Below are 25,109 nucleotides of genomic sequence, written 5' to 3'. Positions count from 1 at the left end.
GTTTACAATGTAACGTAAATCCAATGTGAATGAATTAAAGTTGGATTATATACATAGGATCAACGTTGCTCTATATACATTGGAATAACGTTTAACTATATAAAATGAATCAACGTTGTCTTTGCATCGAGATTAAGCAGATATACAAATATATATTTGTATGATTTTTAAGAATTTTTTTTATTCAAATATTTCAGTTGATTATGGAAATATATTTTGCTAATAACTTTTTCCCGTTCTTATATGATAAATTATCAAGCCACAAGTAAAACAAACACGAATAATACTTGTTTAATCGAATGATTTTACCTATTAAGATAAATAAAATATATAAGTATAAACACATACATACAAAAGTACGTGTACACAATATACGTGTAGGAGTATATATTAAAGTAATTATGTAAATAATATAAAATATACATTAAACAAATATTTACAACTCTCTCTTAAATTTTTGTAAAAATAAAATGACTGAATAATATTTTCATAAACTAGACAGATATTTCAATGTGTTAAACCATTTTATTAATAAGAAATAATACATGTTTCGACTTCATCTTCAGATAAAATTAAATATTTAAAAATTTGTTAAAATACCTGGAAAGGCGTAAAAAAAAATAAGCAGTAATACAAAATGTAATTATTCTTGTAAAAATTAATAATAATACAATTAAAATAATACAATATAATCAGTTAAAAAGTTAAACATCTTACACTAAAGAAATAGAAATTAACAAAAGAATAGTTTAAAAACATATTCAGTATGCATAGAAAGTAGTGGCTCAACAGAAAGTGTCATTTGAACATGGTTAACTTGTTTATTTATACCAGGCTTTAACTATTCTATGAACATACCTTCTTTAAGTTTTAACTCTAAAATCTAAAACAGAAAACCACTTATCATTTATTTTCATGAAACAATTTTCATTAGCATTGAAATGCATATAGATATGAGATTTTACCGCTTTGTAATGTTCAGAATGTCTTGAGATAGCAAGTAGTTTGGCTTAAATAACTGAAGTTTTATCCTGCGCATACGAAAATATAGACCACGAACGATTTGAACTCTAAAGGAATAGGATCTTTTGAAAAAATGAATTTAGAAGTTTTAGTTAGGTGAATATTAATTTATTATTTGCAGAACGACAATAACTTTTAACATTTGAGTTAAGTCATCTTTTAGTAAAATAAAATATTCCTTTTATATCACACACAAACACACACACACACACACACACACACACACACACACACACACACACACACACACACACACACACACACACACACACACACCCACACACACACACACAAACACAACCTATATATATATACATATATATACATATATATATATATATATATATATATATACATATATATATATATATTATATATATATATATATATTTACATATATATATATACATACACATATATATATATGCATAAACATATATATATATATATATATACATATATATATATATTTATATATATACATATATATATATATATATATATATATATATATATACATAAACATATATATACATATATATATGTATATATATTTAAATATATATATATATATATATATATATATATATATATATATATATATATGTATATATATATATATATTTATATTTATATATATATATATATATATATATATATATATATATATATATATATATATATATATATATATATATATATATATATATATATATATATATATATATATATATACTTTAGTGCTAAAACTGCTTGTTACTACTCTAAAAATGATGGCCGTTTATGGAAAGGTAAGAAAAATAAAAATAGTTTATTTATGGTAAATGCATAATTTAATGTGTTATTAGAAAATAAATTTGTTTAAATGTATATACATATACATATATATATATATATATATATATATATATATATATATATATATATATATATATATATATATATATATATATATATATGTATATATATATATATATATATATATATATATATATATATATATATATATATATATATATATATATATATATATATATATACAGAATCGGACAAAACGAGTGCAACCAAATAATGCTAATTTAGTTTCTTTATATAAAAGTGCTGCATTTTTTCAATTTAGAGAAATGACTATGTAACTGTTTAGAGACAAAGTTCTTCAAGTTTTATTCATCACAAAGTTATTATTTGAACACGAAAATTAATAAATTAATCAAAAGTATTAAAAAAAATTGATTTCCTTCTCGACAAAACAAGTGCAACGCGACAAAATGTTGACCAAGCTGTATTTCGCTATCAATATTTCTTGGCGAATCCTTTGTTGTCGATTACAGCCTTACATCTTCGAGGCATAGATTCGATCAGGTGATCAATTTTAACTTTATGGAAATGCTGCCCAGGCCTTTTGGATTTGCTCAAACAGTTGATCCTTATTACGAACACCTTCACGATTAATTCTGCGATTGACGATCTCCCACAGGTTCTCGATAGGGTTGAGATCCAGAGATTGAGGCGGCCAATCCATCACCGATAGGTGATTGTCTTGAAACCACTGCTTGACTACTTTTGCAGTGTGTTTCGGATCGTTGTATTGCTGAAAAACCCAAGTTATTGGCATATTCCATTCAGCATGAGGTAACATAACATCTTTCAGGATATTTTTATACATGAAACGGTCCATTATTCCATCGTTTCGATATATTGGACCTAGACCGTTAGCAGAAAAACACCCCCAGACCATTACATTGCCTCCACCATGCTTCACGGTTTTATGGCAATAACGTAAATCGAGGCGTTTTCCGGCCGGTCGACGTACACGGCAAATGCCATCGCTCCCAATGATGTCGAACTTTGATTCATCACTGAACACGACAGTTCGCCATTTCTGCACATTCCAGTTAATATGAGATGTAGCAAACAGGAGTCTTTTCTTCTGGTTTTTTAGTGAAATCAGCGGTTTCTTTGCAGGGCGTCGAGAAAACAATCCGGCTTCAACAGCACGTCGTCTGATTGTTCGGTCCGATACAGGCAGCTCTAATTGCTTTTGTATCTCGACTGATGATATCCAGGAATCCTTCTTGATGGATCTGACAATCATAGAATTCTCTCTAGTGGTGGAACGCGGTCTTCCACCTTTGTTATCTGCTGCCAACTTGCCCGTAGAACGATATTTGGAACATAGTTTTAATACGGTCCATTTTTTCACGCGATATTTATCACAAATACTTTTTTGTGACATTCCACTTATGTAATCGCCAATAATTTTCTTTCTTAGTTCCAATCCAAGACTGTCGGGAGCCATTTTTGCACTTGAAGTCATAAAAATAAATAAATAATCACGCTTCTCAAGGCTTACCGTGTTACATTTACTTTGTGATGATACAATAATGCTCTGTGGAACATAACGTCTTGGTTGGATGTGGACTGTATTGATGTAATGAAACACTTGTTGTATTTCACTTCTTGTATTGATGTTCTTCGAGAAAACACTTTGATAAAACTCACTTCGATAAACTTTCTTAATAATACTGACTGATTGACTTCCATATACTGACTGAATTACATGTCGATTTACATGTCTCCTATATAGTAAAATGAACCTGTGTGAACATGTGCTGGAAGATTCTAGATGCTTCTTTTCAATGCTTCTGGAAGCTTCTGGAAGCTTCTGGAAGCTTCTGGATGCGTCTGGATGCTTCTGAATGTTTCTGGATATTTCTGGATGCGTCTGGATGCTTCCAGATGCTTCTTCTGGAAACTTTTGGATGCTTCTGGAAACTTCAGGATACTTCCTTTAATTATTAAAAAACTTCCGTGACGTTGACACGGACCAGACTTAAGAAAATGAAACAAACCAAAAAAACTGCACTTGTTTTGTCCGCTGCAAAATGGCACTTGTCAACGAAATTCTGCCTGTGTGCTGTCACCTGTCAGCTGATTGCTCATGTAATGGCATGCTATGACTCCAGACTCCTAAACTGTTTGCTGTCGTAGTATAGTTTGTTTCGTTTTTAAAACATGTAAAATTAGGAACACTTATTAGCATTGTTCGATGTTGGTTGCAAATGTTTCGTCCAATACTGTATATATATATATATATATATATATATATATATATATATATATATATATATATATATATATGAATATATATATATATATATATATATGTATATATATATATATATATATATATTTATATATATATATATATATGTATGTAAATATATATATTTATATATATATATATATATATATATATATATATATATATATATATATAAATATACACACTTATATATGTATATATAAGTGTGTATATTTATACTCTTTTTAGGACTAGATATCCTCGTTGGTTCTATTATTGGTTATCATTCTATAACAAAAGTTTTGTATGGAATACATCGCAATCAAAAAACTTACTTGATGCTTGATAAAATACACAAAAAATGGCTTGCACTAACAAATGATAATTTTCTTGAAGCTACAAAATTTGAACGGTTTAGTTGGAAAAACCTAGAAAACAACGTAGCCCAAAGTTTTTCTTTAGGATCAGAGCAATGGCTAAGTGAGAAAGATTTTTCCTTTTATTTTTATTGTTTTTTAATGTTTTAGTTAAATGAAATTTTATATATTCATATTTTTTTAATATATTTTAGTTAAACTAATTTTTTTTATCTAGGCTCTTCGGAAGGACTTTTTATACGTAAACGCGAAAAAGACTGGGCACTTAAAGTAAAATGGCCATAGTTTTTAATAAACATTCTGAGCAAAAACGCTTTCAACTCCAAACTGAAACAAGAAAAGATAATCGTGGAATTTATATGCTTATGCTACATTATTTTTAGCAACTAAGTTGCAAATTTGTGGAGTAAACAATTAAATAATAAATAATTGTTTTATAAAATCTAAAATGCTTTTTAAAAAAGTTGTTCGAACTTTGTATTTTGCATTTCATACCAAGAAATTACTACTTGATTGGCAAAAATTTGACGTAGTTTCTGAAAAATAGCAATTCCATTAACATTCGAGGTGAACGTAATGTGGTTTAATAGTCATTTATTTGACATTCCGTAGCTTGATACATTTTTTTACTTATTCTAAATTGCAATATGCAAAAATTCATTATTAATCTAAATTTATTTCGCGTTATTTTTATTTATATTGCTTCTTAACCCTCAATAAATATATATATATATATATATATATATATATAATATATATATATATATATATATATATATATATATATATATATATATATATATATATATATATATATATATATATACATATATATATATATACACATATATGTACATATGTATGTATGTATGTTTATGTATGCATGTACAGTGTCTCAAAAAATTATCCGACCAAACATTTTTTTAAAATATTTTTCCAAAAAAAAGTGCTGTATTTTCATAAACTTAGATTTTTTTTGGTAAACTCAATATTAATAAAAATAAAACAACATGTTTTTAAATAGACTTTATTTATTTTAATGTAAAATATAAATCACAAAATTTTTAGTCTTAAAATAAAGGAACTTAGGTTGTTTTTTTATTGTCAAAAAAATATTCGACCAAACACATTATTTGATTCAAAATTAATTATTTTATAACAAAACAACTATTTTAATACTTTGTTGGGCCTCCCTTTGCTTGGATTACAGCTTCTAGACGTCTAGACATTGATTAGACTAAAAATTTTGTTTGTACCAGTTGAATCTTTTTGCAGGCTTCTACAATTGCAACTTTGAGGTTATCTTTTTTGGAAAATAACCAATCTCCAATTTTTCAATCTAAAATTTCCCACAAATGTTCAATGGGAATAAGGTCCAGTATTGTGCGGACCATTCCAAGACCTCAACATTATTTTCAGCAAGCCACTCCTTGGTTTTAGTGGCACTATGCATGGGATCATTATCTTGCTGAAATATAAATCCCAGATCCTAGCCGAAGTTTTCGAGCAGATGACTTCAAATTTTACTTTAATATGTTTCTGTATTGCACCTTATCCAATATAGTATCAATAAATTAGAGTGTTCCGATACCCTTCCAAACCATTGAACCCCATACCATCACGTTACCGCCACCATAATTGAGAGTATCTCTCACACAGCCTAATTTGTAGGCTTCTCCGGCTTTACTGTAATAAAAATTTTCAAAAAATATTTCGACTTGAGTGTAACAAACCATATTGTGTGTAACAAAACCATATAACCACAAACAATAAGATTTTGCAGAAATGAAATTGTTTTTAAAATAATTATACAAAAAATTTTTTACGTAAAGTGGTTCTTGATGTTTTCAAAGATCATTTAGGTTTTGCAAGTTTCCCAGTATTTTTGGTAATCATAATTTCTAAAATTTTATAGCCGCATAATTATATTGGCACATTTTTAGTCATATTTTGAAAAAACTAACTTTTTCGATTAACAATCAATATAATAAATATGCAAATAGAAATGAAGTTGTTTTTTTTCTATAAAATTTAAATATTTTTTTTTTTCAGTGCCTTTTTAAATAAATTTTTTTTTTGTATAGATCTTCTTCAGATTTTTCTAGCATTTATTAAAATCTAGGAGTCTGGGAGACACAACTGCTAATACGAAACGTTGAGCAAATTTAAATCTGAAAACAGTTCTTTTTTTAAGTTTCAAAACTAGCGAAACTCATCGTGACCTTTAAAATGTAATGATATTGAAATAAAAAAAAGTAAAAAACATACTAAAACTTTATGGGATTACAAAAAATTGACTACGAATTTTACGTCTATAGCTAACATTTGATGTTACAAATAATCTTAACGACAAAAAAACTTAATTACAAAAAAAATTAATTACAAAAATACTATACAGTGTCCGTTTTGATAACGTTAGAGTTATTTACAAAATATTTTTATATCAGCTCATTTCTTTTGTTTAACAAATTCAGTTTTGATGTTGTTATGAAGTACTTTTCAGTCAAGCAAAGGTTGCAGAATTTCCGCTGGGTTTAAAAGGTTTCGCTTTATTTATAATTCTCCATGTTATAATAGCATTTGAATATTCCTTTTTATTTAATTTCCCACATAAACTCGGAAAGCTCTTACGTCATTGGCACATAAGTGCATGAAAAAAACCCAGGACAGCCTGTTGTAATTAGGGACATAATCAAGCCATTATTAATTGATTTACCTGATGGAAAAACGTTAGAAAGATGCCTTTATGAAAAAAACTCAAAGCAATAAAAGTTCTTTAAATGCAAAAGTTTGGGAACGGTGTTCAAAAGATAAAGCGGTAAACTAAAAGTTTATTTAGAACTAACAATCCCGTAATAATTAAATATAGTTTTGCAATCAAAAAAATAGTTAAAAAATTAAAAATATAGCAAAATAAATTAAACTAATATTGGAAACAAAATAGAGCAAAATAAAAAGGTGAAGTTGATCAAGATAAAGAAAGAGATGATGCTGCAAGTTTATAATGACTTAAATTGATTCAATCTTCCAATTGATATTATTATTGAAATTTGAAATTACGTTACTATTATTAGGTCTTGCATTTTATAAAATACTTATAATTTTAAAGTTTTTCAATTTGCCAAACATGAATATTAATTTCTGTATAGAATTTAAGTTGTTAAATATAGCTTTTAAAAAACTTTTATAAGTTTAGACTATTGCTTTTATAAAATTATACTGCTTTTACATTGAGGAGTGATAACAAGTCTTTAGAAATGAAATAAAATTTTGTTTTAATATTTTAACTTTTTTTTTTAATTTTAAATATCTTAAATTGGTTTTTTCTTAGAATAATGATTTTTAGTTAACAAATTATAAGAGTAATTGATTGAATCTTGCTTGTTATTTTCCTCACTATTATATAAAAATTTCAAAAATAATATTTAATTTGGAAAAATATTAACTTATTTATCAAAATTGTCATAAAAATACATAAAAAATGCATTTTCCTGGTTTTTGTTAAAAAACGTAATTTTTCATGTTATAAAATCAAAAATAATTATTCTATAATAGATATCTATATTATTTTTGAAATTTTTATATAATTTCGCTTCATTTGAGTACCAGGTTGACATATTTTTGAAAATTTTTTTTTTGAAAATATTAGGGACCCATTAAATATTCGAGGGTCTTGAGGGACCCCTTAAAATATTTTTTATTCAAAAAAATTTTAAATCTAATGTTTTTGTATTAGATAGAACACATTGAGTGGGTCTCTGCATGTATTTTTCAAAAATGTTGTTTCTTTGGACACCCTAATATATATATATATATATATATATATATATATATATATATATATATATATATATATATATATATATATATATATATATATATATATATATATTCAACCGTTATGTAACTGTTATGTTAGCGTTATATTTTATAATGTGTATTTATAATATTTAAGCAATGTGCATTCCATGAATAACATGCATGGGCTCGTAGATAAAAGATCTCCCATATAAACGTTTGAAGTTTTTCTTCTTTTTTATTTGAAAATAGTTACGATATGAACAATACATGTACAGATGCTGGTTATTTGACACTTAAAAGTAAATTAACGGAACCCTAAAAACGTGCTATATCGCTCTATACATAAAATATATTTATGACCATTGAATGTTGAAAAGTTTTACTCTAAAAAGACAAATTGCTTGCCCACTTCCTCGTCATAGCTTCCCCCTACCCCAGTTATAATAAGGTTTTTACGACCATGAACACCCATTTATGGAATTTTGTCCAACGTTAAATGCCGTTTTAGTAAAAAACGTCAATATCTTATGATAAGTATGTTAAGAAAAAAAGCATGCAGAGCATGAAACTTATTTGCAAAATGATATTATTGTTAATAAAAATTATAAATGATATATTTTTTATTAATATCAGAGTATGTGTGATGAAAAAAGATTATGTTTTACCAATGGTGTTTAACTGGCCGTTATTGAATTACTAAATCAAAAGCAGTATATAGAAAGGGAAACAGATCAGCATTTTGACCATGATAAACAGCCAGAAACAAAACACTATTTTTCAGCGAGTTACTATCCAAGAATGAAGACTTTTCTAGCAACAAAGACTTGATCAATCTCAATGATAGTCATAACAGACATCGAGAGAGCAAATCTGATGTTATTTAGGCAATTTGTGGTAATTAAAATGTTAAAAAAAAATTAGAAATAACATTCAGCTAAACTAAAACAAAAAAGGTATTTTTCAGAATTATCTCTTGCAAAAAACTCTAACAAAATACCGCTATACTAGACAAAACAACTTGTTGTCAATGCCTCAACGCCTCTATTTATTAAAAAATTGTTTTCAAAAGACATTAATAAACATAATCTATTTGTATTGCTATGCATTTTAATAAATAAAAAAACTATTTTTACGCAAAAAATATTGTTTACAAACATTGATAATTAATGAAAAAAATGTTTGGATTATACATTCCATGTTATTTGTTTAATTTTTAAGTGAAACGTTTTACTAGCTTTTTAACTTTTATATTAAATTTTATAGAAATGTTGTACAAGAAATTAGTTTTTACACTTATCTAATTTTTCAAGAAAGTTGGTAGCCCGCGAAACTCAACCTATTTTTTAGATAATATTCTCAAATGTCTATTTAAATAAATTATGAAGAAAAGGGCACCTTTTTTTGCCTATTTCTTCATAACTTTATTTTTGTAGTAGAAATTATGATGTTTCAGACCCAAAATGCCCTAACTTACTCAAAATAATTAGTGAAATATACATACAGACTTACATACGCTGGATTTTTAAGGAACTGATTTTGTTCAACGTAATAAAGCAGTAAAACTTTAATAGCTTTCACAAAATAGAGTACTTTTTAAAATGAGTTAGTGGCGTTATATAATAAAGAATTTGATATAAAAATATTCAATTTTTTATATAACCTTATAAAAATATTCAATTATTTATAAATCATTTATATACTTTTTTACATTATTTGTTGGCACGGAAATAATGTTTGAAATTACTCGTATTAAATTTTATACTTTAAATACAATCAATCAATCAATGCTTATTCATTTATATAACCATAAAATCAAAAATTACAAATTTAATTATAATTTACAAAATTAGGTTCGGTGTCACTCATGTAGTTAAAAATTAGTCAATGGAGTGACACCTTATTAAAATAAACAAATAAAATAAAATAAAAACAAGGAAATAATAAAGAAAGTAACATTAATACAAGTAATAAAAAAAGAAGTAATATGAACAATAATGTTAAAAAAAGTTGGATTCAGAACAAAAATAAAAAGGAGTAAGGCTAAGGTAAAAAAAAAAAAAAAAAGAGAGAATGAAAGGATGAGATAAGATGAGTGAGAAAAAAATGTGAAAGCAAATATTTTAATCACATAAGTTCAGTAAGAGAAAAAATTTTTCGCAGAAAAATATAAAAAAGCAAAATAAAGGCAAACTTAAATTAAAAAAGTAAATACATACACTACTACATACAATATTAAAGCCTATATTATGCATTACATGGATTAGTTAAACAAAAGTCGATATCAAGATATAGAAAAAGCAACAAGAATTAAATTGACAGAGAAAAAAAGCAAAAAAATAAATACATTCAACATAATTTATATTCATAAATACACGACATATAAACAATGTACAAAATTAATTAAAATTGTTCTTTTTCTTTTCTTTCCATAAAATATTGGCGGGAGAAAATTTTTACCTTCATTTTTATGATTTTCCGTTTTCGAAGACTTTTTTCTTTTAAAAACTTTGTTTTTATTTGTTTCGGTTTTTTTTTCTTGTTTTTTATTTTTATTTATTTAAACCCTTTATTCTCGTTTATACACTTATTCTTTAAACTTTAATTATCAAAAAGTTTTTTGATTTATTTTTTCTTTATAAAACTTCTTTTTTTTACTTTTCACCGTTATGTAGTTGATGTTATTATTTAGTTTTAACTTTAAATGTTACGTAGCTAATGTTATTATTTAGTTTTAACTTTAAAAGTTATGTAGCTGATGTTATTATTTAGTTTTAACTTTAAAAGTTATGTATCTGATGTTATTATTTAGTTTTAACTTTAAAAGTTAGGGGTCATCCGCAAATTACATCACGCAGTTTTTGACGCGAGTGTTGAGATATTTTTATATTTTGCACCTCATTTGCTTCTCTAGAATAAAAAAAAAAAGGTTCTCCATTTCTAAGATATTTTAGGACTTTCAGATTCTGATGGGGAAGGGGGGAAGCATACCGCGTCCCCCCACATAACCGTAATGTAATGCCAGATTTTGTATTTTATAACGGGTAATTACCGCTATGTTCAATGTATAATTCGTATGTAAAATTCATAACCACAAATATCTTCTTTTTTTTCATATGAATTATACGTTGAATATAACCGGAATTACCCGTTATGTTAAATTCTCGGTTAAATGTGTAACTAGTAAGAAAAAGACATAACGATAATAAAGGTAATTATAACAGCGTCGTTTTTTTAAAAATATAGCGGGTATTTTTTGTATTGTATACGATAACATAAATCGAAAAGTGTTTAGAATACTTTTTTATAAGTTAAGTTACTCAACAGTTGATAGCTCTGATTCCTATTTTTTCGCAAAATTTCTCGTAACTTCGCATTAAGTTTTTTCATAATGTACATCAGTAACTGCTATACGACAACTGTTGACGAAACAGCTATAACGACAACAGCTAAAAAGAAATTTTTGTCTAACGCTCTGTTAAGCTTAACGGAGAGATGAGAATATGGCCCCTACATAGTAAATATGTATCACTTAATTGTAATAAAAGTTTTTTATTGTCATAAATCAGCTTTGTTTTAGATAAAACGTCATAAAAAAACTAGGGCGTTCCTTATAAAGCAAAGCAATTTAAAAGCGTATTAAACAAATTCTTTGATACGCTGTATACATCGTAACGAAAATAATTTATTTGAAAAAAAAAAAATGTCGACCTGAAACGGTTTTCTCTGTACAGCTATACTCTAAAAATATTCTGTCAACGTCTTTTTTTAAAAAAAAGAGGGTTGTCAACTTCACTTCAAAAAAATGTAACTTAACTTTTAATAGAAATCGATAAAAAAAAAAATACTAATACTAATAATAAGGTATATATGTAACACATACATATATACCAGGTATGCAACTGATTTTTATGTGTCTTACACATATAGAAAAAAAGTACTTGATGACAAGTTATAACTACCAACAAGTAATTCTTTTTATCAATCTTACACTAATTTCATGTTTATCATATTAATACACAAACATTATTTTGGAATCTGGCAAATAAAGATATAGTGAAATATCTTATGACACCTCCAAAAATTAGCAGATTCATTTTTATTTATTCTATTTTTTTCATAATTAGATTTGCACAACATTTAATAAAAAAATCTCAATATTTTCAAAAACTGACATTTCCCGTTTTTCCTTTCACCCTTGACTTATTTTAAACGTCAATTATTTCATCTTCCAAATAATCTTTATAAGTACCTTCTAAATTTCAGACAATTTCGAATGTTTGCTGACAACTTATTGCAATTAGGATATTTTTTAGTCATTTATTAATTGTCTTGTAAATCTCTAATCTTTACTTAGTTCGTTCAGGTCAGAGCTTTTCGGCTAACTATTCCGGTTGTAGAGATACCTGCTCCACTAACTAAAGGAAAATTAATTTAATAGAAGCTTTAATTGATGGATGAATTTCTTTTTGTTGTCGTCTGCTGTCTTGTTCTTTGCTTACTCTACATTTTTTGAACTTGAGTATGAAATACTTGAGGTATGAAATACTTGAGGTATGAAATACTTGAGGTATGAAATACTTGAGGTATGAAATACTTGAGGTATGAAATACTTGAGGTATGAAATACTTGAGGTATGAAATACTTGAGGTATGAAATACTTGAGGTATGAAATACTTGAGGTATGAAATACTTGAGGTATGAAATACTTGAGGTATGAAATACTTGAGGTATGAAATACTTGAGGTATGAAATACTTGAGGTATGAAATACTTGAGGTATGAAATACTTGAGGTATGAAATACTTGAGGTATGAAATACTTGAGGTATGAAATACTTGAGGTATGAAATACTTGAGGTATGAAATACTTGAGGTATGAAATACTTGAGGTATGAAATACTTGAGGTATGAAATACTTGAGGTATGAAATACTTGAGGTATGAAATACTTGAGGTATGAAATACTTGAGGTATGAAATACTTGAGGTATGAAATACTTGAGATATGAAATACTTGAGGTATGAAATACTAGAGGTATGAAATACTTGAGGTATGAAATACTTGAGGTATGAAATACTTGAGGTATGAAATACTTGAGGTATGAAATACTTGAGGTATGAAATACTTGAGGTATGAAATACTTGAGGTATGAAATACTTGAGGTATGAAATACTTGAGGTACGAAATACTTGAGGTATGAAATACTTGAGGTATGAAATACTTGAGGTATGAAATACTTGAGGTATGAAATATGTAAAAGACACTCTAGTAATTATTTCCAAGCATGTAACGGAGATATCCCACAGATAAGTGTACTTTTTTTTCAGTAAATCCGCTAAAGAACTACTTCAAACATGTCGCTGAAGTTAGTGAAGCTCTGCAAATACAACAGCATTGCGTTGACGATGTGTTCGTTATAATTGCGAAAATGACATTTGTTTATAGCCTTATACGCTAAGATCTACGTCTATTGTTATTTCAGCAACTTCTTGAGCTGGAATTTATTCGTTGTCATATCTCAGCTGAACAAACATATGATGTGAATCTTTATGATTTTTGATGACATGTGTTAACACATTGAACAAAGATAAGTCTTTTTGATTATATAATTTTTTTCAGACTATAAAAAATGATTTTTCAATTGAATCAAAATTTGAATTCGCATGCTCTCATGCGATTATCCGACGTTTACTACACTTACTAATATTATAAAAATCTTTTTTTGGTAGTCCGTTTTTGTTGGTGGTTTATAAAGATTCCAATGATGAAAAGTCTATTTAAAACTTTTGGTGTAACAATTTTTCGTGTTTCTCTTCAAAACAACTGTGTTTCTTGATGAATATTGATAGTTTGTATGTTTCTTCATGATTTAATATAAGTTTAGTCAATATCTTTTGATACCATATTAGTTCACGGAAATTATGAATTGCCATTTAAACTATATCTTCGGCTTACAACATCATGAAAATTGAAAATGAAAAAAAAAAAAATTTTTATTGTGAGCATCTTAAGACGTATAAAATTTGATACTTTTTAACATATGAGTTAGCAGAAAACAAAAATCATTCTTGAAACACTTCAAGAAAAATAAAAACATTTAATTTTTCAAAAAAATTCAAGTGACAACTTATTTTTTGTGTTTGACCACCCCAAAAAAAATAGTGCTCTGATTTGATTTGAAATAATACACTTGCTCTAAAAACACTGCAAGCTAACCACACGGCCACGCAGACTGCGTAGTTCGCTCACAGTAAAATTTCTTCTTGCGTAAATTTTATAACTATTTAACAAACAAAAGACTTTAAAAAACAGTAATAAATGCGGTAGATCAAAACAATAATATGTAATAAATATTTGTTCAGAAAAAATGTCCAAAATGTTTCCAGGAGAAAATTTTTTATAACTATTTGACTAGTGCAAGCACTCTAAGCAACACTTTAAAGTAGGTAATTTATTTTTGATGTATAGATATTTGACGAGGAGTTTTTTAATGGCAAAACCAAAAGATTTTTTTTCTCAGCAAATATTTTTTTATTTTGTTTTAATAGAAATATAATAATTATAAATAGTTATTTATTTGTTTTCTTTTTCTATTTTCGTATTTTATAATCATTTTTTTATCTTAACTATCTTTTTATTTAATATTTCATACAAAATTCTGAAACATTTATTCAATAAATATTTCAGAAAATAGGGTAATATGAGCACCTGAAATGGAAATATTTTCAAAAATAATTTAGCTGGATCCATTTAAAAAATAATTTAGCTGGATCCATTTAAAAAATTAGTTTCATTATTTTAGCATCAAAATTTTGCGCCACAAATTTAATCATGCGTGATAATATTATTTTAAGAACGCAAAAAATTTGACAGCGTTTTAATTAGATGATAGCCGCTAATTACTGCATATAAATTTACGCTAATTGTACTGATTCCTGTTATCACCACATAAAGTCGATTCGAGAAATACAAAGCAACTTTAACTTCACTTACATATTATAAATCTTTAAATTTGCTCATACTACCAAGGTTCATATGCTCATATTACCAAGGTTCATTTTAGCATATTGCTCATATTACCAAGGTTCATTGCTCATATTACCAAGGTTTAAATTTGCTCATATTACCAATATTACCCTAATCTACCCTAAACAACAACGACAACAACAAAAAAGAACAAAACAACAAGATTAAAGATTTATGAAGTAATGAAATACTACCTCAATACTTTTTTCCTTTTTTCAATTTTTTTTTTTTTTGGCTTTGCTCCTGATTATTGCACGTAAAATAAGAGTTTTAAAGCAATCATAAATTAGTAGAAAATCACTTAACAAAAATTTTTGTCATTTAACACTGTTTCATCAATAAAGACTCATCAGAAATGAATGATCAAATTAATAAAACTTCGCTGACACTACTATAAAAAGAATTCTTTAGAAATGATTACTTATGCTTTTTTTTAAAATATATTTTTTAAAAGCGAGATTTAACGTAACTATTACACAGGCCAACAAAAAAAAAATTTTTCTGGTGCCGAGCAAAAAATTTGTTTTTTGTATAGCATTTCTCATTTTGATTTCAAATATGCAACTCTTTTTTTACCATCACGTCAAGTTGTAAAGATATTTATGTTCAAATCTTAAGTATTTAGGGTAAAGTCCCTAATATTGTCGAAAAAAAAGTTATTCAAAAGTATGTCAACCTGGGTCTTAAAAGTAGCGTATTTTCATAAAAATTTTAGAAAAGATAAATATTTTTCCTTAAAATTTATTGACAAAAAAATTATGTAAAAAAATGCTAAAGACTCTTAAAAAAATTTCAACAAAATGTAATTCAGCAATAATACAAAAAATACTTATTTTTATTACAAATGAATAACATTTTTAAAATCTCTATGAAAATATGCTTCTTTTGAGACCCAGGTTGACATACTTTTGAATAACTTTTTTTTCGACAATATTAGGGACTTTACCCTAAATACTTAAGATTTGAACATAAATATCTTTACAACTTGACGTGATGGTAAAAAAAGAGTTGCATATTTGAAATCAAAATGAGAAATGCTATACAAAAAACAAATTGTTTGCTCGGCAACAGAAAAAAATTTTTTTTTAGTTGACCTATGTTATTTGAGCTCATTTATTTTTTACAGTTTTTTCTCCCATATATATTTTGACAGCATGGTGTCTTTTGAGTACTTTCTATTTTTAAAAGATTGCTTATAATTGGCAAAACGTTTTTTCCATTCACCCTCAGTTAAGCCAATATATTGTTTATCAAGTACAATCTTAGAAGAAACAACATATTTATATACCACATTTTTTGATAAACAACTCCACTCATTGTTTTTTTTGTTTACAATTACAATTTTCTGTAGTTTTTTTATTTAGGATTTCTTTTTTGTTTAACAAAGCATTATTGTGGCCTTTTTTAAAAATTATTGCGTCCTTTTTAATGTGGAAAGAATTTTAACCTTTTTAATATCTCAAGGTTTCAAATTTTTGAATATTTTTCAAATAGCATAAATACAATGAACTGATCTATTTTCAATGTAATTTTTAAAACTTCAATTACAAAAATCAAGGCGAAATAAAAACTAATGGTTTTGAATAAATTGCATAGATTGTTTTTTTAATAATCTTCTTTTTTTTAATATCATTTTGAAAATTACATTCTGCCGTTCAACAAATAACGTATATAAGTTTACAACTAAAGCTATTAGCCGTAGCAAAAAGAAAACATTATTTTTATCCTATCGCTGAGCACCGTATAACAATATAAATCTTTTTCGAAATTTTTCCTTAGACTATAAGGTATAAATTTTGAAATAAGATTACAGATAATATTAAAAACAAAATATGATTGCCTCAGTTAACAATTGATAAATAAATTTATATATTTATATATATTAAATAAAGATAAAGCTTAAACAAAAAAAAAACAAGCAAAAAAAAAAAAAAAAAGAAAGAAAAATTAGGACTAAAGTTTAAAAAAAAAGAATAGAAAAAAACGCGAATTATAATATTGATTAATGTAAGTATTTATTTAATTTTCTTTTTGAATTTACGGGATAATTAAACTTTAGGTTAACTATATTTAATTACATTGTTTTTATAGTTGATTTAGAGCTTTTGATGGTTTTATATTATTGATCTATTTTAAAATAAACACTTAAAACAAGATAAATCTTAGTCTGTGTGTAATGAAAGCAACTTTAGTTTAACTTTAAACTGATTTAGAGTAATTTTCTTTTTGAAACAATGTTTAGAAAGCTTTTCCACCAAAATGGTCCACGATTCTTAATTAAATTAGAATTATAAACCAAAAAACAGAAAAAAAAACGCATTGAAAACTGATAAGTTAAAGTCGCAAGTTAGTTTTGAGAGACATTGAAAGATCGGATGAAATTTTTCCTAGAAGTAATGATTTTCCAAAATTTGATACTGTGGATGACAATGAGTTTAGTAGATATTTTGTAAGACAAATTATAAAAAAAATTGCGCTCTTAAGTTGATCGTTTTTGGCTGTTTAGTGAAAACTCTACTAATACACTACTGAAAAAACCAGTTGTTTCAGTAAAATCGTAAAAATATCTTAAACCAGATTGAAAAAAATAAGTAGTAGTAGTAGTAGTAGTAGTAGTAGTAGTAGTAGTAGTAGTAGTAGTAGTAGTAGTAGTAGTAGTAGTAGTAGTAGTGGTAGTAGTGGTAGTAGTGGTAGTAGTATACCTTATCAACTTTTTTTCTTTTATCTTTACGAAAAAACTTCAGACAACTTTAGCAGCTTACCGATGATGACAAACCCTTTTAATTTTTTTAATCAGTCTGCAATAAGGTACGTATCAAAAGAATTGGCTTTAGTCCAAACAAATGATATCTTCTGGATGACTAAGGCTAAGTTGGTATTAGATATATTTTAAAGCTTCTAGAAATCGTACTACATGATTTATTTTTCACAAACCCATATTGTCAAGATAAAAAAAAAGATTATTTTCATTATATTTTTCATAACTAAGTCACCTATTAAGCTCGCAAGTACCTTGCGCTTTACTAATGTCAACATAATATGTCTAGAGATCCCAGGATGTAACTTATTTAAAAAGATGTTCTTTGGATAAAGTTTCCAATATCATTATAGGTGTATTTTGCAGTTAGATAAACATTATACTAGAATTTATTTTTAATTCTAAACTTTTTATGATGCCTTTTAAGTATTTGCAGGTTTTCCAAAAAGCCTGATCTTCTGTTTGTATATTTCCTCAAATTTCAAAAGTAGCCTCTATAAGTTTAACGCTTTATGTATATTTAAGGAATGAATTAACAACGTGACTATGTCATGATGTCTACAAGTATTATTATTGCATTAGTTTATTATGCTGTACAAAGTTGTAAAGCATTGCAACTAACGCCTATCAAAACCATTAGTTGATATATTAGTCTACCGAAAAGTTCTGCCCGATTCAATAAAAACAATATTTGACGCGTTGGCATACATTTATTTAGCGCATGTTCGGCTTATTATTTTTATTGTTAAAGATATTCATACAGACGTAGCAAATTTAATTCATACAGACGTAGCAAATTAACTCAAAAAAAGATAATTTACGCTTGTCTTCATTATAAAGCGATAGTGGCTACTGATAAAGTTTATTTACGTCACTCTATTTTATACGAGTTTTAACAAGGTAAAAATGCTACAGAAGCCTGCAGAAACTTATTAAAAGTGTTTGATGAAGGTACTGTTTCTAATAGAATATGCAGAAAATGGTTCCAAAAATTTCAAACCGGTGATTTTGGCCTTTTGGATCAGTCAGATTCTGGGCGTTTATCTTATGATTGGCGATGACATTATAAAAAACACGTTAAAACAAGATCCTTTTCTGACAACATCCGAGATTGCGGTAACACTTAAATCAGCTCAACAAATTATTTTGGAACATTTTCAAAAATCAGGATTAGCATAGAAATATTCAAGATGGGTGCAACATAAAATAAGTCGGAACAGAACCTGATAACTCGGAATGCAAAATGGATTGCAATAACATTGCAAGAAAAAGGGCATATTGTGAACCCGGAAAACCTAGCCCTTCCACATCTAAACCATCTTTGACTCTTAATAAGAGAATGTTGTGTATATGGTAGAACATTCAAAAACCAATACATTATGAGCTTTTAAAACTAAACGAAAAGCCTAACCAGCTTATAGGCGCAACAAGAAAGGGGAGGGAGTAGGAAAGGTACACATGAGCGCTGAGGTTACTAGTTAGATTTTTTATTCTTGATATATTAGTATTTTAAACTTAATATATTAGTGATACTTTTGGGCATTGTTTAAATGATGGATAGTTTTTCAATGCTACAAGTTCATGCTTAAGTCAAAGTATAATGTTTTGCAAAAAGGTTGCGGTGATTAAAACCCCGGATCATAAATACTCCATAAAGTTAGCCCCCGTCTCCCCCCTCCCTCAACCCTCAAAAAAACAATGAGCGCAATGAGTCCAAAAAAAGAGTTTTGCTGCTATCTTACACTAAATTTAGATTCAGTGACAGATTTTAACTTTCATCAAAATCTCTTTTATTTCCTGAAAGTTATGATCACGTAAAGTTTACAAAACCTTCATTTTGGGGAGGGTGAAAACTTTAATATAGTTATTACAGTTATATCTTTCGAACTTTAACAGATTATTAAAAGAGAATTAAAATCTGCCCTTTTAGTTCTTAGTTAATAAATAATAATAATAATAAAACTATTATTAAAAAAAAAAAAAATAGATAAACTTTTGGGATATTTTTTTGGGATTTTTTTTCAAACTCCAATGATTTGAACCAAATCACTGCAATTTTTTTGATTCTTTATTATATTATTTTTTTTTATATTTAATAAATTTACATAGTAGATATAAAAACAATATAAAGTTATACATTACATAATTTATACAGTTTAGAACTTTATATATATAATTCTAGATTTTCGTCAACGTTGTCAACATTTAAATATAACTCATCTAAGTCATTAATTTTATCTGATTCCGTATCAGATGAATTTTCTTTATCACCGCTATAAACTGCTAATGAACTTTTAACTTTTTCCGGTAGGCACATTATTTTATTAAACTTTTTTCGGTAGGCACATTATTTTCTTATTTTTCTTTTCTTTATTTTTCTTACGATCATATTCTTTTAATTAATGAGATTGAACTAATTAGGGGATCAGCAATATGTATACTTAAAACGAAAATGTCAAATAAATTTATTTCTCTGCTTTTTTTCCTTGCATAATGTTCTTGATAAAATTTAAAAATTCTGAGTCGAGATTCAGCTGCTTTTTTTCTAGTGAATTCATATTAATTTCCCCAGCATGTGTTAATACTTTGTGAACGGATGCTTTTAACTTAAACCAATCATGTCTCTAATAACTTCTCATAAGTATCACTGCAATATTGATCAGTTTTTCCCGGATCAATTGGGTCTTTGCAACTAAATAGTTATTTGCAATTAAATAGTTATGCAATCTGATTATAATTTCTTCATCAATTTCTAAAATTTTGTTGATTATTGGTGGATTAGAAAAAGCCCTTTGGCATAAATTTCCGGTATTACTAGTTCCTGATCCGCCAGCTCTTGGTTTATCAACTCTCATACCAAGTTCTTCAAGCAACTATCATGAATAGTTTTTATTCTCAAAAATATTGATCTTTTGAAACCGTTTTTACTTTTAAAGTTTTTATTTCAACTCTATATAAAATATGTAAAATAAATCCAAAAAAACCTAATCCAAGCATTTAGTGGTGAAATGCCACAGCACAGTGCCTGCTTATCTGTAAAAAATCTTTCCTTACAAAATTTTTAGATTGCTCATCATGTTAGATGTGGCGTTGTAACCCGGACAACATTGTGTCAAAGAAGTGTCCGTGATGTAAATAAAACTGTTTCATCAATCATTGAAAAGACAAAACTGTAGTTGATAAAAACATACTTAGGTCCTGGAGGGTACACTTTAACAGGATATGAATAAAGAATTTCTTTTTCAATTTCCTCTTTATTTTTAATACCACTTCTTTATTTTCCTTTATAAATTCCAGCATAATTGGTCTACAGCATCTAATACTCTGATTCATTATAAAATTCCTAAACAATTGTTTGAATCTGATTGTACATATATTCAAAGAGGTTATGTCGCTGTGACTAATAGATACGAATCCTGATGATTATTTTAATTGGAATTATTAAAACGTTGATGTTATTTTAAGTGACTTGATATTCTGTCCATACCCAACTACTACTTAGTATTAATTCTTCAAGGTTTTTTTTTATTATCTAACTGTTGTAAAATTTTCTTTCCTTTAGTTTCACAAGCCTCTTGGATGTGTGGTCCATAACATCTTCTACTTTAACTTTGGCCTTTGCTTCAGTAACTTCAATGAATGTTTTTAAAGGTAAGTATTCGTTTTTTTATAGCGGAAATTACTCCTGAAGATGGAAATCTGCACGGTGCTTCTTTATGAGTATTTTTATAAACTTTTTTGAAAGTTTGTTATCCAAGAAATATAAAAAAGTTACTTCAGACGCAATTTTTTCTTGCAACATAATTAGCTGAGTGTAAAGCAATAACGATTCGCGTCGCCTCTTTGTAACAACACTAAATAATTTGACAAAATTGAAGTCGCGTTTATTAAATGCTAATTTTTGTGCCACTAACAATATCTTTTGACGGACTCGTTATTGAATCAAATAATATATTGCTATTAACCGTCTTTTGGTGCAAGAACTCGATTCATCAAATTCTTTTATTGGTCAACTTCTTTTCGCTGATTCGTTTATTAAACTTTCTTAATTATCTAGTGATTTAGCTAAATCAATTGTTTTGAAAATTAAATGAAGCCAAACCTAATTTCTACTATCAAATATTTCTTTTTTTCGATATAATGCATGCCATAGTGCACCATACGTTGTAAGTTTTAATTAGAGTTAGTTTCAATCTCTTACTTAATAAATTTATTTTGTCTTTTCTGATTTGAATCCTAGTAATAATGTATTTAAACCCGCAATTTACGTTATCAAAAGTATTTTTCGAAACCTGAAAACATTGGACAATTTGTCTTGAATTGATTTCCTCCATTGTATTAGTTCACAGCAATAAATTTACAAAATAAAGAGAATATTCTTAACAACATTTAAAAGTTCATGTGGCTTTTGATCGATTAGTGAGACAATGAAAATGAACTTTAGAATTATTTTTCCTTAAATTAATTATGTATTTTAAAACCATAAACACAAGAAATCTTAAATAAAAAATCAGTTTTTTTCTTTCAAGAATATCACGAAAACAAATTTGCTTTAGTCTTTTATGCCTTAAAGGAGCTTTTTGTTACTTTTGGTATTGAATGAAAAAAAAAATGTTTTTATTCGAAGAAGTTTTTACTTGTTTAAAAAGTCATCAATTTTTCAAAATTATATAGCGCTCAAGATCGCGGATGATTTCAGCCACACTTCTTAGGGTAGTTAATAGACACTATAGACTAAAAATATCAAAATATAGAAAAGATACAATTTAGAAGAACCTTTTAAATCTTTATTATAGTTAAAATTTAGTACTTTTGTGATAAGTTTTTTACTTTTAATGCTAAAAATTGTTGTAGCAACTTTTTCAGGAATTTTTTTTTAAATTTTAAACAGTCTCTTTTACAACCTTTCCAATAATGTATGTATTGTAAATTTTTTCAATAAGCAATTTATTTAACAAAAAAAAATTACTAAAACCCAGTATCTTGAAAATTTTTATCAAAAACTCTTTAAAAACCTAACTTGAAGAAGCTATTAAGCCTGTCATAATTAGAATTTCATTAATTGGAGAATTCTAGGAAAGGATGTTAGTAACAAAACCCACCATAAGGCATAATAATTGAAGTAAGTCACTTTTTGATTTTTGGCCATGTGATTTCCCACTGTGCACATGTTCAATTTTTGAAATCAAAGAATACAACATTTTTCAAAAAGAAAATATGTAATTAAATTTTTTTTTTTTTTAACTATTTTAGGTGTCTTAAGAAGTCCTTACGGTCTTATCATTGAGCACCGCGGAAGAAAATTAGAAGGAAAATTTACGCCTCCTTCCTTAACGATATTATTAAACTTGCCTTTAGGTGGTTGTGAACCACGGATCTCTAGTTACAGAGGCAAGCGCGCTAAGCACAGCCCGTGCTTAGCGCGCTTGCCTCTGTAACTAGAGATCCAAATTTCCTGCTCAAACTACCATTTCGATGGCAAGATATCATTGAAAATATTGTCAACTATATTATTCAATATAGTTTATAGGTGATATCAAAATTTGTATTTTGTTTTGTTCCGAAAACGAAGAGAACCTTCCGGTAGACCAAATATACACTATATGTACCCGTCTATTCGTAAAAAATTAGAAGATGTATATAACATTTAGGTTTGAATTTGGGAGTAAATGTGGTTTTAAGCTTTTGTTTATTGCATATTATGAAATTTTGTCTTAGAAAAAATGCGTCTTAAAAAAAGGTTTCGTATTAAATTTTTACTGGCGAGTCAAAAAAGCAATCTAAATTTTTATACCAAAGCTAAAAAAAGAGATACAAAAATAACTTTCCTTTTTTTTTATTTTCATTATAATTTTTGTTTTAATATTATATTTACAAACTTTTTAAATCACAAAGTATATTTTAAAGTAAAAGTGAGTCGAGTGAAATTAGGAATAGAATGAAATAGTTATGACAATGTTTGTTCTTTTGCTCCTACTTATTTATTGGATAAACATTTTGCAAATATTTTTTGATGTGGTGGAGATTCTTTTTCTAAATAAGATGATATAAAGTTTTAATGCAAAGTTAATATCTTTTTTTACGAATCGCAATATTTGCGATCACGTAATAATATTTGTTTTATTTTATTGAAAAATGGACGTAAAATATTTGAAAGTAAAATTTGCTGGCGTTGAACTTAAATCGTATCCTTGTATAACATTTTACGCTGCTCAAGAATCTTTTTTCAAAATTAAATTTGTGTTTGTCATTAAACGGTAGAACCATAAATTAAGCATCGGAGCCGTTGGCAATATTTCTTCACTCAGAGCTGTTTCTTGCGAAGTAGTTCAACATAATGCAAAGTAAAGTTAACGAAACAAATACATACAAAAACGCTATATTTTATTCGTGGACTCTTTATAAAATTGCCCTTTTTGGTGATTAAATTTAAATAAATAAAATTATTTTCTTATTTAATTAATTTTTTTTTTTTTTTTAATTTTTATTACTGGTTGTTTTTTAATCATTATAATTAGTTGCAATTTTTGACTAAGTATTCTTTTAATTACCCATAGATTTGCATATTTCATTCTCCCTAAATATGAGGTTAGAATGAAATAGCTTTAATTTTTTATTAAAAAATGTTTCTTAAAGCATTTTTTAAAAAAATTATTTGATTTTTATGTATTTAAATGCACCTCAAAATTATTTACAAACTTAAAAGAAAAAAAAGTATTAAAAATCTTTTTCCCGTAAAAAAAATAATAAATTAAAACGCTTAACTATTCCATTTCACCCGCTTTTACTCTATATATTATATTACACAACAATCATTACAAAAATATTATAAAATTTTTTTACTTTATACTTAATTTACCTCCCCAAGAATCCAAAAGTAAAACTGTTCTTTTTTTTAATCAGACACTCTCTTTTAACTCTAAACTCCAAAGAACCAGGTTGAGCGTGGTATTTCCAGAGGCGCAGGATGTATACTAATGTTATTGTTTAGCGCATTACCATTTAACAAAATGGTCAATTCGCTTAGTTTAATACTCAATTG

General features: G+C 26.7%; 1 protein-coding gene and 1 long non-coding RNA gene across 4 annotated transcripts in view; one reads left to right on the top strand and one right to left on the bottom strand.

The window, feature by feature from the left end:
• Nucleotides 1-5,008, top strand: part of LOC136080639 (uncharacterized) — a 51,382-nt gene extending 46,374 nt beyond the window's left edge. For 2 of the 3 annotated variants that reach the window (XM_065797547.1, XM_065797546.1), the window contains 3 exons: nt 1,765-1,814; nt 4,358-4,588; nt 4,703-5,008. In XM_065797547.1, coding sequence (XP_065653619.1) covers nt 1,765-1,814; nt 4,358-4,588; nt 4,703-4,770 — 349 coding nt within the window. In that variant the 3' untranslated portion in view covers nt 4,771-5,008. The remainder of the gene's footprint in view (nt 1-1,764; nt 1,815-4,357; nt 4,589-4,702) is intronic. The other variant, XM_065797548.1, reaches the window with a different exon arrangement.
• On the bottom strand, nt 760-25,064 carry LOC136080640 (uncharacterized). The gene is made up of 3 exons (XR_010638570.1): nt 24,927-25,064; nt 966-1,070; nt 760-883 (listed from the first exon to the last, which is right to left on the bottom strand). It is a non-coding gene; the product is annotated as an uncharacterized LOC136080640 (long non-coding RNA).
• Between the last annotated feature and the right edge of the window lie 45 nt (nt 25,065-25,109).

The sequence above is a fragment of the Hydra vulgaris genome, chromosome 05 (genome assembly GCF_038396675.1).
Source record: "Hydra vulgaris chromosome 05, alternate assembly HydraT2T_AEP".
Classification (NCBI taxonomy): Eukaryota; Metazoa; Cnidaria; class Hydrozoa; order Anthoathecata; family Hydridae; genus Hydra; species Hydra vulgaris.
Note: the sequence above shows the minus strand (reverse complement) of the source record. Positions and strands in the feature narration are given on the sequence as shown.